The sequence below is a fragment of the Megachile rotundata genome, chromosome 8, assembly GCF_050947335.1.
Source record: "Megachile rotundata isolate GNS110a chromosome 8, iyMegRotu1, whole genome shotgun sequence".
Classification (NCBI taxonomy): domain Eukaryota; kingdom Metazoa; phylum Arthropoda; class Insecta; order Hymenoptera; family Megachilidae; genus Megachile; species Megachile rotundata.
In genome coordinates this window covers 16,897,024-16,909,925 of record NC_134990.1, presented here as the reverse complement: position 1 = coordinate 16,909,925, position 12,902 = coordinate 16,897,024, and the positions used below count along the sequence as shown (strand labels likewise).

The 12,902-nt window shown below is 36.5% G+C and overlaps 2 protein-coding genes across 10 annotated transcripts in view; one reads left to right on the top strand and one right to left on the bottom strand.

The window, feature by feature from the left end:
* Nucleotides 1-3,971, top strand: part of GluClalpha (glycine receptor alpha 1) — a 33,497-nt gene extending 29,526 nt beyond the window's left edge. For 5 of the 9 annotated variants that reach the window (XM_012284019.2, XM_012284017.2, XM_012284018.2 and 2 more), the window contains 7 exons: nt 56-209; nt 268-350; nt 465-599; nt 671-823; nt 1,256-1,536; nt 2,509-2,544; nt 3,589-3,971. In XM_012284019.2, coding sequence (XP_012139409.1) covers nt 56-209; nt 268-350; nt 465-599; nt 671-823; nt 1,256-1,536; nt 2,509-2,544; nt 3,589-3,822 — 1,076 coding nt within the window. In that variant the 3' untranslated portion in view covers nt 3,823-3,971. Of the gene's footprint in view, nt 1-55; nt 210-267; nt 351-464; nt 600-670; nt 824-1,255; nt 1,537-2,174; nt 2,485-2,508; nt 2,545-3,588 lie in introns of those variants that run through there. The other 4 variants (XM_012284020.2, XM_003702924.3, XM_003702925.3 and 1 more) reach the window with 2 other exon arrangements.
* The window catches only part of LOC100882951 (uncharacterized), a 45,616-nt gene extending 34,737 nt beyond the window's left edge, over nt 1-10,879 (bottom strand). The window contains exon 1 of the mRNA XM_076534286.1: nt 10,673-10,879. The gene's annotated coding sequence lies outside the window, so the exon portion shown is untranslated. The remainder of the gene's footprint in view (nt 1-10,672) is intronic.
* Between the last annotated feature and the right edge of the window lie 2,023 nt (nt 10,880-12,902).

Sequence of the window (12,902 nt, the reverse complement as noted above, 5' to 3'; positions counted from 1 at the left end):
TATAATATTTTATAATATTTGATAATATATTACAATATTCTATAATATTTTACAGGTCGTCTGAAATATTTAACGTTAACGGATGCGAGTCGCGTTTGGATGCCAGATTTGTTCTTTTCAAACGAGAAGGAGGGTCATTTTCACAATATTATTATGCCGAACGTGTACATTCGTATTTTCCCACATGGTTCCGTTCTATACAGTATACGGTGAGTACCTTCAAACAAATATTTAATCACAAAAATTCCTAATATCCACCTTTTGCAGGATATCATTAACGTTATCGTGCCCGATGAATTTAAAATTATACCCCTTGGATCGGCAAACTTGTTCTCTGCGCATGGCAAGTTGTGAGTATTTATCATTTGATAATTTCAGAAATTAATAGCCTAACCTAACCTAAGCTAACCTAAACCTACCTAACCTAAACCTAACCTAATTTAATATAACCTAACTTCTTCCAGATGGTTGGACCACCGACGATTTAGTTTTCATATGGAAAGAGGGAGATCCTGTACAAGTTGTTAAAAATTTACACCTGCCTCGATTCACGTTGGAGAAGTTTCTCACCGACTATTGCAACAGCAAAACGAACACCGGTTCGTGTAACACAGCTTACGATAACATGTTATTGATACAAAGAGAATTAACGAGAAATTAATGTTTGCAGGAGAATACAGCTGTCTCAAAGTCGACTTGCTCTTCAAGAGAGAATTCAGTTACTACCTTATTCAAATTTACATCCCCTGCTGCATGCTTGTCATTGTTTCCTGGGTTTCGTTCTGGCTGGATCAGAGTGCCGTTCCAGCTCGAGTCTCATTAGGTAACATTCAAGTTATTAAGCTGGATAGAAGTCTTTTGCGAGGACAAGAGGTTCTAGGCTCTTTCTGAGCTTCTAGAATTTTGAAATTCTTTTTAGAATTCCTAAGTATACTTATATGGAAAATGGGGAGGTATAAAAGCACCATTGCAAAAAACTGATAACATGAAAACACTGGTATACAATACTTTTATACCTAGCTGAAAGTGTGGCTTGATTCTAAAGAGTCAATAAAATGAGATGAATATATTGTCTTTTGTATAACAGCTGTGTATAATGTATGAAAGACTTGTAGTAGTCCTAGTAAAATTGTATAGTTAACATGTTCTGTTAAAATGAGATAAATGTATGGTCTTTTCTAATGGTTGCTATAACTATGTATAATGTATAAGATTTGTACTAGTAAAATTGGTTAACATGTTCTTAAAAATGCAGGTGTGACAACTCTGTTGACGATGGCTACGCAGACGTCAGGAATAAATGCCTCACTGCCGCCAGTGTCTTATACAAAGGCTATCGACGTTTGGACAGGCGTGTGCTTGACTTTCGTGTTCGGCGCTCTCCTCGAATTCGCCCTAGTAAATTATGCGTCGCGTAGCGATATGCACAGCGATAATATGGAGAAAAAATATCCACCGTCTGAAACGGAGCAATCGTCGTCGATCGATCCATCGTCCGATCAAATCGAACCAGATAATTCGTCGAATTTCGCTATGGTCAGTATCCAACGATATTCGCAGACATCGGAATTTCGCTCTAACTATGTCCTAACGCTTAATTAATGTTCACACTTCTCTCCCAGTCTCCTCTCTGTATCTCTGTTTCGTTTTTGATCGCGCTAGTGTCCGTCCATTTCCGTTATTTTTTATATAGTCCAGTCGAATTAGCAGTTATTCGTACAGAAATTAATTTGAGAAACTTTATTGTATATAAGTGAAAGGAAGCTTCAATCTTAATAGAATTAGTATGGGACTTGGTAAACAGCTTAATTTACTACCTTCATTTAACAAATACATAATTTAATATAAATAATGTAAATAAATTCAGAACAGTTTATTCTAAGAAAAAAATATGACCACATGTTTATATGATAAAGTTCTGTAGATTACAGAATTAAATTTTTGTACGAAACTTGCTTTTGCTAATTTCACTGGACTGTAAGTGTGTTGCACCTCCGGTATTCAATGTTAAAAATGAAAAAGACCTACACCTTTGATGTACAACAGTGTGTTAATTTGAAATTCGATCGCAGTTTATCGGTCTACAGTTAACTTGTGTTTCCTACATTTTTATTCGAATTCCTTGGTCCAGTAATTTTGTTTTCATCGTGTATTTGTTTTGTATCCCTTGTTAGATGATGGAATCTCCACCTCACACAACCTCTTGCAAATGATTCTGATTTTTCTATGGTGTAATAAGGACAGAGAGTAAGAAAGAAATTTCCTGACAACATTCATCTTTGGTCAGTGATAAAAGCTACGTTTGCAATTGTCGACAGTTGGACGAGAAGCGTTAAATGAAATTAATTTCCAAGCTAATTCATCAGCAAATAGTTTAAACGTGAATTTTCCTATTTTTTTTATTGAAAAGAAATAGTTGAAATATTTAAATCATTGAAACATTTTGAACCTAGAAACCATAACGTACATTCATTCTATTATTTTATTTTTATTATTGTAAACTGCTAGACCGGATATGATGGACCACTTCAACATTCTCTACAGGTAAATAATTCATTTCAAGTCCAGTATTTTATATCTAATTTACTTTTACATTCGGTAATACGACTTTCAGCGTTCGGTAAAGCAAACTCTGACTAGATTACCTGTAACTATGTATGCGATTTATCCGTTGGTAATGAAAGTTGCATAATATTATTCTATTCCTTATAATGCTACGTAGGTAACGTGAACTATTGTACACAACGATTATTTTGTACCCAAAAAAAGGAACGAATTTTCCAAGCGTTTTGTAATTAGTGGCTCGTCGAATATTCGTTAGGCTTTCAAGTATCTGATACCACTACCTGACATCCTAACAAGAATCAGCTTTTTAAATTATCGTTGATCAAAGCTGGATGTGCGCGTACCTTAATATCGCCACTATCATCGTTGCATGAATTTTTATATCACGTCGTTCTATAAGTAACGAAAAAATTGTAGTACACGGGAATTGTAGGATTTGTAATCACTTTACTTATCGAATGACTTGATACCTAGTCAGGATACAGCGAGGTACATCAAACTTTTGGTACTTTGAAACGTCAGAACTTTGAGAATTTCAAAAGACCTTTACCTCGCTGTATCGTGTCAGAGGCTAAACGTAAAAGAGCAGATCCTTCAAAGATACTTCCCTCACGAATTTGCATCGATCTCCTCTTCTTGACGTTCTGTAAACTTTGCAAAGATCAAAGCATGCACGTGTAAGTTCAATCGAGATCGAAATTCAACACTATCAAAGAAATTGCACCGCAGTCAGCTTTACGTGTTAATTGTTTTTTTTCTTGTTGATCATGTATTCGATTCACAAACGGTGGCTTGCAAAAGAAAGGAAATTTAAATTCACTGTACAAGTACAGTAACTGTACCGAATATACCATAAGTTTCTTTCCATAATTTATGAAACAAGTATGCTTGTGAAACAAGTATTCGGTACTGTAACTGTAGTTGTGACTGAAAGCGTTGAGAAGAAACGAAATTAAAAAGGAAGGAATAAAGGAAGATAATCAAACGGTAACTAATGACCCGACGTCGTCGGCATTTTTTCAGAAACCTCTGGTCCGCCAACCGGAGGATACCATGTCGGTGGATAGGATGCAGCACTGCGAATTACATATGCAACCACGAAAAAAAAACTGCTGCAGGTCGTGGCTGTCCAAGTTCCCGACGAGGTCCAAGCGCATCGACGTCATCTCACGGATCTTCTTTCCCATCGTATTCGCTATATTCAACCTCGCGTACTGGTCCACGTACCTGTTTCGGAAGGAAGAGGAGGACGAGTAAACGTCGACGAGGAAGCGCTCGGATCATCAAGGAACGTGGCTCGCGGCCATTCCGATCATATTCACAAGAAACCTCATCATACGCGTCCACGTTGTCAACAATATCATTTTCGCCAGCATCATCACTATTACCAGCATCATCAACATCACGGTAACACGCAACAAACCATACAGCAACATCCGCCGCAGCAGCAACCGCCACCGCCGCCGCCGCAGCATCAATCGTTACCTTCGCAACGGCATCAGCATCAACGTTACCACGTGCGACTCTCGCAGCCGAGGTCGTCCTCGTTCTCTTCGTTGCACAACGCCGAGAGTAGCGGCCGATACTCCACGAGAAGCTCGCGACACTATTGCAGAAGCCCTGCGAGGTCCTCACCGTCACCCTCGCCCTCACCCTCGCCATCTCCTACCACGTCTCGCAGAGCGACCCCATCGCCACCGGCGGTCACTGTACAAACGATACCACCGCAAGACTTCAACCGTTTTCGACGACTGTCGCTTCCACGTATCGAGAAATGCTGTTCGGGTCTTCTACCATGCAAATGGTTCAATTGTAGAGCTAAGGGTACTGCGCGAATTGATTACGTGTCGCGTATCGCTTTCCCTGCCACGTTCATCATATTCAATCTCGGATACTGGTCCACGTATTTGTTCCAGAGCGGGGAGAACGTGGAGTCGCAGAAATAGAACAGAAATACGGGTGATGCGGTAGCTTCTTCAAAGTTGACTGTACGACTGTTAGAAGTTGACCATCGTTCCAAGAAAATCTTAGATCTAGCTCTGACAAGGTTTTGCGAGTATCGAACATGCATTTTATTGCTTGTACAGCAGAAAAAATGTACATGAGACCTGTTCGAATGGGTACTTATTTGAAATAGACCATCTGTCAATGAGGTACAGTCAACTTTTGAGAAAGTACTGCATTTGTTTGCGCGCGACTCGAATCCCGACGAAGCGTTTGTTCTCTGTACCGTAGATTATCTTTAGAAGCTTCAGACTTGAATTGTTACAGTTTGTTACATTTGACAATGATGTGTTTAAACATAACTTGTGTTTTATCAACATTTGAAAATTGATTCTTTGAAAATTTTAAATTGTTAGATTTTAGCTCTCGGTTCATGAAGTTTTAATTATCAAAATGAGACTTATTTTCTAACTTACTGATTTAATTGTATGTGTGTATATGAGAATTACGATACAGGGAACATCGTTTTGTGCTGCGTACGCTTGTTTAATCCTTGTATAAGCAACCAGATAATCTAATGTGTCAAATGTTTTGTATAAATTCTGTACTTGAAAATGTCAAAAGAATGAAGATCTGAAGCGGTTCAGGAAACAAGAAATTAAGTCTGGTTGTTCATACAAGGTTTAACACATTGATTGCGACGAGGATCATAAATGAGCTATGAATTGAATATCGAACCAAAGACACGCTGGAAGCAATTTTTAATATTATAATATAGAGAAAGGAAAGCTCAAATAAAAATAAGACAGGGGTATTCTCAAGTCTTGTTACAGCGTGTGATACACTCGGGTGCAACGTAGGTTATTCAACCAAGAGCTACTGTAGGGAATCTCGCATCATTTGTTTCCGAAATATGTAAACTTGAAAATTTCTAAATCCGAACATTTTCGACTAGCTAAATTTTTCAAATTCTTAAAAAGATTTTTGGATTTCCAAATTTCTGAATTTCTAAATTTTCAAGTTTCCAAATTTTGTGGGAGCTCGTTTTCCCTAGAGAAGTCATTTCGATTTCGTGGCAATCAACGTGTTAATGATTAACAAAAGAACAGAGTGTATCAGGAAGTACTCGATAATCCATGCCTGAAGTTCGATGACCATATATATATAATTAAAAAGACCAAGGAAAGCGCAACGAAATAACAACGCTCGGTACGGTAGGAAGTAGTGTCGGAATTTATAATATATACATGTACGTAACATGCGAAAAAGCGAAAACGAAAACGGTATAAGGGTTTTAAGTCTTAACTGCGAGTACACGTACATTAAACACACACATACACGTACACATGCGTACACACCTGTAACATATTCGGAAGACCGCGTGCCACAGGATAAAAAATCAATGTAGTGGGCCCTGTATAGCCACGGCCTGTTAAACAGAACTACGTGCGAATAAATTTATAAATAATATACTTAATATAATTGACAAGTAAATCGTTAAATGAAACAATGATTCCTGTGTATAAAAAAAGATCCTCAGTCTAACAGAGTTAAAAAAAAAAAGAAACAAAAAAGAGGACGAGTCAGCGTTAAGCGTTCCTTTATCGTGGCGATTAACGTTGACTCGTGATAATATAGATAAAAAGAGAAACGGAGGTGACATTCTCGAGGGGACAATTAGTCGATATTAAGAGAAATCGCATTATCACGAGACGTACGAGTTTAGATTATTAATTAATATCGAGCGAGCGGTAGTGATATAAACACGAGACGAGAATTTACGTTACCCTCCCTTTTATCGCGAGACCTCGTTTTAAAATCGGGATCTCCTAAAGTATTGCTCATTGACCAGTCGAGACTGAGGATATTGTTCAATGTGAAATATATAGGTGGAACGGAAAAAAAAAGAAAAAAAGAAAAAAAATATTAAAAAATGGACTGAACAAGCGGATCGAGAGAGAACGATTTACCAAACGAAGCATGGAAATTTTATTTCCGAACAAGTGTATTGCAAGTGTGTCGATACCCTTGATAAAAGAAAAAAAATATGTATTGCAAGTGAAAGCTGGATTTACGAGCTCGCACGATTTGCGTCAATCAATCTGCGCGTGCAAATTATCTCGAACGAATTGAATCCCGTTTACATACTCAATTTAAAGTGCTAAATAAGGTTCTAAATTTTAAAGGTGTCGCGCGAAAACGGTGGAGGGTCGAGTGCACATGCGCGGAGCTCAAACGTGTTGCGCCTGTGCAGACGTGAAATTTTTATTGGCAGGTTAATTCGCGTGAATTTCGCGAGAGTGTAAACCCAGCTCAAATACGGAGATATACATATATGTATGAAGTTAGAAAAAAAATGGGAAGAAAGCGAAGGAAACAATTTAATTTCTCCGTGCGTGCTCGTTTAGTTGTCGGTTAGGTTGCGTGAACCCGCTTCATACGATGTATCGAAAAGAAAGAAAAATCTTCCATCGTGCGGGTGTATCTATATTTTATATTAGTGGATCCATTAAGGGTCACATCGTTCGTTTCTTTCGTTTCTTGCATGCAAACTGTTTGTTTCTCGCGAGTATTTGTACAAGCACAAACTATAGATTTCCTTTCGATGAAGGATCATAGGATAAGTTATCGAACGAATCCTTTGGCGTTTCTGTTTTACCGTTTGGTTGTTAATCGCCATCGATTCGTCGTTAGTTCGATGTTTCGATCGTAAGCTCTTAGTTGAAATGGGATAAGGCGTGCATGATATTAAAAATCGAAAGATTATCGTGTGTAACTATCGCGCGTGCGCAGAACAAAAAAATGAAAACAACGTTATGCTTATTTTAAACGTCGTTTAATGCTAATGTTGCGTTTGCTCGTTCTCGTTCATTTTGTTCGTTAATTATAGTACAATGTCGGATCAGTATAACGTCCTGCTCAATAACGACTGACAAACCAATTATTCTGATTAATTGTATATACGTATTCTTATCGTGAATAATGAGGTAAACAAGCGCTGAATGAATTCCCGAATTTTCAACCGAAATTCGATTTTATCGAACATACCGTGCGACACGTAACCGCAGATATAATAATAAAGAGAAACATCGTAAAGCTGATTGGAACAAGGTATCGTTGATCCTCGAAACTTCTCCAGACAGTGATTACCATAGAAGTGAGAATAGAATGCCGCTGATTCGTTTTAATCTTTATCATCATTGATCGCTGTCTAGAACTGTGATGGGCAACTCTTATTTATTGCCAACTGATTTTTATATTTCTTGATTTTCAAATTTCCAAATTTTCAAATTACCAATTTTCTAAGTTTCTAAATTTCAATATTTGGAAGTGTGTAAATGCGAACAAATTTCAACGCTCGAGAGTTTGTAAGCTGAAAATTTTAAAGGATTGAAAATTTGAAAATTTGAAAATTCTAGAATCTGAAAATATTGAATCCATTGCAGAGCCGTGCCCGTGAGCACTTCGGGCACTTAATCTGCCCATTGCTGGTCTAGAAAATAATGGAGAGTGAACAATCTCACCGGGCCTGGGTCAACTATAAATATGGTAAATTATTATATAATCTGCGACAATGCGTATCACGTTCATTCTTCGTAATTCAAACCAGGCAATCACGTTCTCATGTTTTATATATTATTGGTACAGAATGTACCATTTTGGGATTGAATCAGTCCAGGCGTATTTGAGCGTCCACGAGAAATAACGATGCAATATTATCAAAGGGTTTTCACGGTAATAAAACATCTTCTGTAACATTGCAACGAATTACATCAACGTGCGACGATGATGATCATCGTTAAAAGACGCCTAGAGTGATCCTAACCTTATCGTCATCATGTTTCAAAATTAAACCGAATAAAAAGAAAATCGATGAATCAAAGATGACGGTTTTTCGTTTAATTCGGGATTTTGGTAATGCGAGCAATCATCTTACAGAACGTACATATTATTTTTCACGATATTATAAAAAAATAAATGAAGCGCGATTTTGAAGTATGAGACAGTAATTGGGGCAGAAATATAAAGATTATTTTGAACATAGGATAAAAATCATGTAGTTTAGTTATGAGATCGTGAACAAAATTCAAAACTGTAAACCCTAATTTGATTGTTTTTAGTAAATAGTAAATTTATGTACAGAATCTGTTTCACTATACTCAAATATTATTGTTTGAATATATTTAAATTTGTTACATTGTTGCAGGAAAGAAATTATATTGTAAGCAAAGTATTAAAAAAAAATTCAAGAAAGGAAAGGTTGGCAGTTTTTAAACAAGCCAAATCAAATCGTTGAATAATCTGAATTGAAAAGTTAAAATATATTAAATTTAATATACAAAGTATCCAGTGCTAATTGGCAATGAGCGTAAGTACAGTTTCAATACTTGCATACATTGGTAAATATTCATCGTATGTATAATACAAAATAGTAATACGATTGACCTGTTACAGTAGTAACTTCATTAAGATAAATTATCTAAAGCATGGAAAGAAATATGCACTGGAAATGTTTGGTAGGATCATGAAGATTAATAGAACCATGTCATTGTTTAAAGCATGGCACTGTTATAGCACATATCTATGATTTATAGGTTCTTTTCAAAATGTATATGATACATGATATTAGAGGAGTCCCTAAAGCATATTAAATATTTCACTTGCATTTGTATAATTGCAAGTATGTTTATTGATTTCACTTTTTTTGCTACTAAACTTTATTTTAAATGCTTTTAATTTGTAGAATTCATGTCTTATTTGAAATATTTTTTCAATTGGAGATCCATTGCAAAAGATGAGTAATTATGGAAAAACTATTGGGACACTTAGAAATTGAAAAATTGAAATGATTTAATTTTGCTCATAATGGAGTTAATTAGATAGAAAAATCTGCCCTGTAACTTCAAAATCGCAATGTTATGAAAAGAGGTAAGGTATTTTAAATTTCGAGGTACACACCTAAGATCTAATTTTTATTGTTTTAGTGTGTTTACTGTGTAACATTATTATAAGTACAAAACGTTTCTCTATGTAGTTTAAGATATGTAATAAGTTGAAACAAGAAAGGAATATATCTATCAGAGAATCATGAGTGTTGATTTTTTTAAAAGGAGTAAAGTAAAATCAAATAGTTCATTTATGTTGTTACTCAAGCGACTCCCTAATACATAATGCACCATTTGATGTATATTTGATGAATAAGAGATTCTTGAATCAAAAAATGTAAGTTTTAATGCTTTCACGTTACCACTTTGTGCAGCAAATTTATTTATCTGTAATTATTAAGCATCACATTCCTAAAATCCTTTTATCCACTGTTTCTTCAATTTTTCAGGTTTTTTCTTTGTAATCAATGCCTATATTTGTATATTTGTAGAATTTGTGATGTTGAATTGTGTTTAAAGAATCATTTGCTTTGACTTTATTTTAAGAATTTATTTGTATGCTAATTTAATGTGCCGTTTTTATAACGAATCCGTCTTTTTAATTATACCAACTTTTTCAACTTCAAATTTTTTATTAAAATGTGCTAATCACTGTACAACAGTAAGAGGAAGCATTATTTAATTTAATAAACTGATAATATTATGCAAGTCTTGTTTTTTCAATTCCTTATACATTTTCCTTATACTTCCTTTCATATTCTATTATCCTGCTACCAGGAGCAGATTTCGAAACCACAAAACGTTTAAGATTCCCTCTCACTTTATTATCTACCATTCATGCACTGGGTACATAAACGTGCCACCACCTTGCACATTCTGCTATTCCACTACCAAGAATAGATTTCAGAGCCGTAAAATATAATCGTAAACAAACAAATACCTACGGAATCTTGATTCCAAAAACTGCTCTTGGCAACAAAATAGTAGAATGTGCAAGGAGGTGTATCATGAATACATTTTAATTAATTACACATTTATTGCAATTAAAAATTGTGCTTTTTTGATTAATTATATAAATATGAAGTCCCTGGAAGTTTCTAATGCTATATCTCTACATTTCATTATTTTGTCGTATAACAATTGCTTTTATTAAACAGTCTAAGCATAGCGATTTCACTTCCTGAAACTACTCTGTCGGTAACAGGATAATAAAACAGTTGTGGAGGACTTCCAACAATGTCGGAGTAGTGGGGGAAATAAATAACGGATTTACTAACCTGAAAATTACTCCTGGTAGCAGGATAGTAGAATATGCAAACAGGTGGCACGAATTTCTGCGCAGAAGTATGTGTAGTAGTCCTGGGCGGAAAGATGCACAGTAACTCTGCGTCAATATGGCCGACACAATTCAATATTCCGAAATCTACTCCTGGTAGCAGGATAACAGACTATGCAAAGAGGTGGCACGAATATCTGCGCGAAGAGGATGCGCAGTAGATCTGCGCTGCAAGGATGCGCGGTGGATCTGCGTCAAAATGGCCGCCAGCGACTAATCCAGAACCGACTCTTGGTAGCAGGATAACAGAATATGCAAAGAGGTGGCACGAATATCTGCGCAGAAGAGATGCGCAGTGGATCTGCGCTGTAGGGATGCGTAGTAGATCTGCGCGAAAAAAATGCGCAGTAGATCTGCGTCAAAATGGCCGACAGCGACTATTCCGGAATCGACTCCTGGTAGCAGGATAGCAGAATATGCGAGGAGGTGGCACAAGTTTCTGCGCAGAAGGGATGCGCAGTGGACATGTACAGCGGTAAGGCGCGACTGTACGAATGGTTTGAAAACTTCTCCTGGCAGCAGGATAATAGAATATATGAAGAGGTATGTTGTACATTTTTCTATTCAATAACAAAGTTGTATAATTATTTTAACACTGATTTAATAGATTTAATCTATTATGATATGCATTAAATTACATCGGAGTGCAAGAGTAATTAACTTTGGAATCATGTACTAATATCGAACAAGTTTTGGAAAAGGAGATGTGTGTGCAAATTGATTTTGGCGACCCGAGAGAAAATTTTTGAAATGAAAAAATTTGATAAATAAATAATTGACATATTAATAATTGGAATACATATATATATATACATTGTAGTATAGATGGATATGGATATAAAAAACTTGAAGATATCATGTACGAAGGATTACTTCCGTACCGGCGGATAGTATCATTTACGGTTCGTAAAGGGTTTCATACCGACGCTCAATTTTGTAACTTCTATACCTAACTAGTGTAGAACCCTGTAATAGAAGGTAACTGACATGATTCTGAATAAGATTTCCCTTTGCAAAAATGGTATTTGAAGCATCGTTTTCGAATTATTAAGAAAAACACAGTTGCGCGCGCAGCTAGGTTCGAAGCGTCGCTCCGCGTCTCCGCATGCGCAGTCCTCGCGTTCTGATTGGTTCGCGTTTTTCTTAATAATTCGAAAACGAAGCTTCAAATCTCATTTCTGTAAAGGGAAATTTTATTAAAAATCACGTCAGCTACCCTCCGAAACACCCTGTATATATAATTTTTGAATACTTAGCTGTACTTTACATATACTTACCTGGTTATAAATATATTCTGGCAACAAAAACGATGATGTTATCCGTAAAGGAAACCAATGTAAAATAGATGAGCTGCGACAGTGAATGAATGACTAAGTCGATCGAAACGCGACCGATGATCAAACACAGATGATCGAACAGTCTTCTATCGATAGACAGGACGCTGTAATTTAATCCTCGTCCTAACTTGCCATAATTAACCTCCCATGATCGATCGTTTCTCCGAAGAACCACCACTAGGACCGATCACTAGGACCACCACGATCTAGGACCGGAATGTCTCGTTGATCGATTGAATCGATTGTTTGTCGCGAATCGTTCTGATCGTTTTATTTATTCGTCTCTCGTCTGGATACACAGTAGTTTCGGTATAGAATTTTAATTACAATGTTCGATATTATTTTATAAAAGTAAATACAATTGTATATCATTAACAATAATAATAATGCGCATAAATCGGTAACACACGCTCCGACATTGGCTAAAGCACGTTCATCGTAGGAATAATTACAGATGTACGCTCGCTTACGCTTAACGCTTAGTTTAACGCTTAGTCGTGTTAATTACAAAGGAATTCGATTTTGAACGTTTCGCGGCTTATGTACAAGAGAAAGGTAGAACTCGAGATATCTAAGGAATTAGCGAAACGATTCGCGATCGCGCGAGCTTCAACAGATCTTGATCGACGCGTTCTCCGTTTCATCGTCCTCTCACTTAACCCTCGAACGACCTTATCTTCACAGAATAAGTCCGCCAAGTCGATCTACGTTTCTAAATCTCCGAATAAATTTTCGACGGCATATTCAATTCCGCTCGAGGGTCAACGTTCTATCTACGTGCCTATCTCTCCGCTAAGAATTTCTGCGAAATCGTTCAGTCTCGCAGTACGCGCA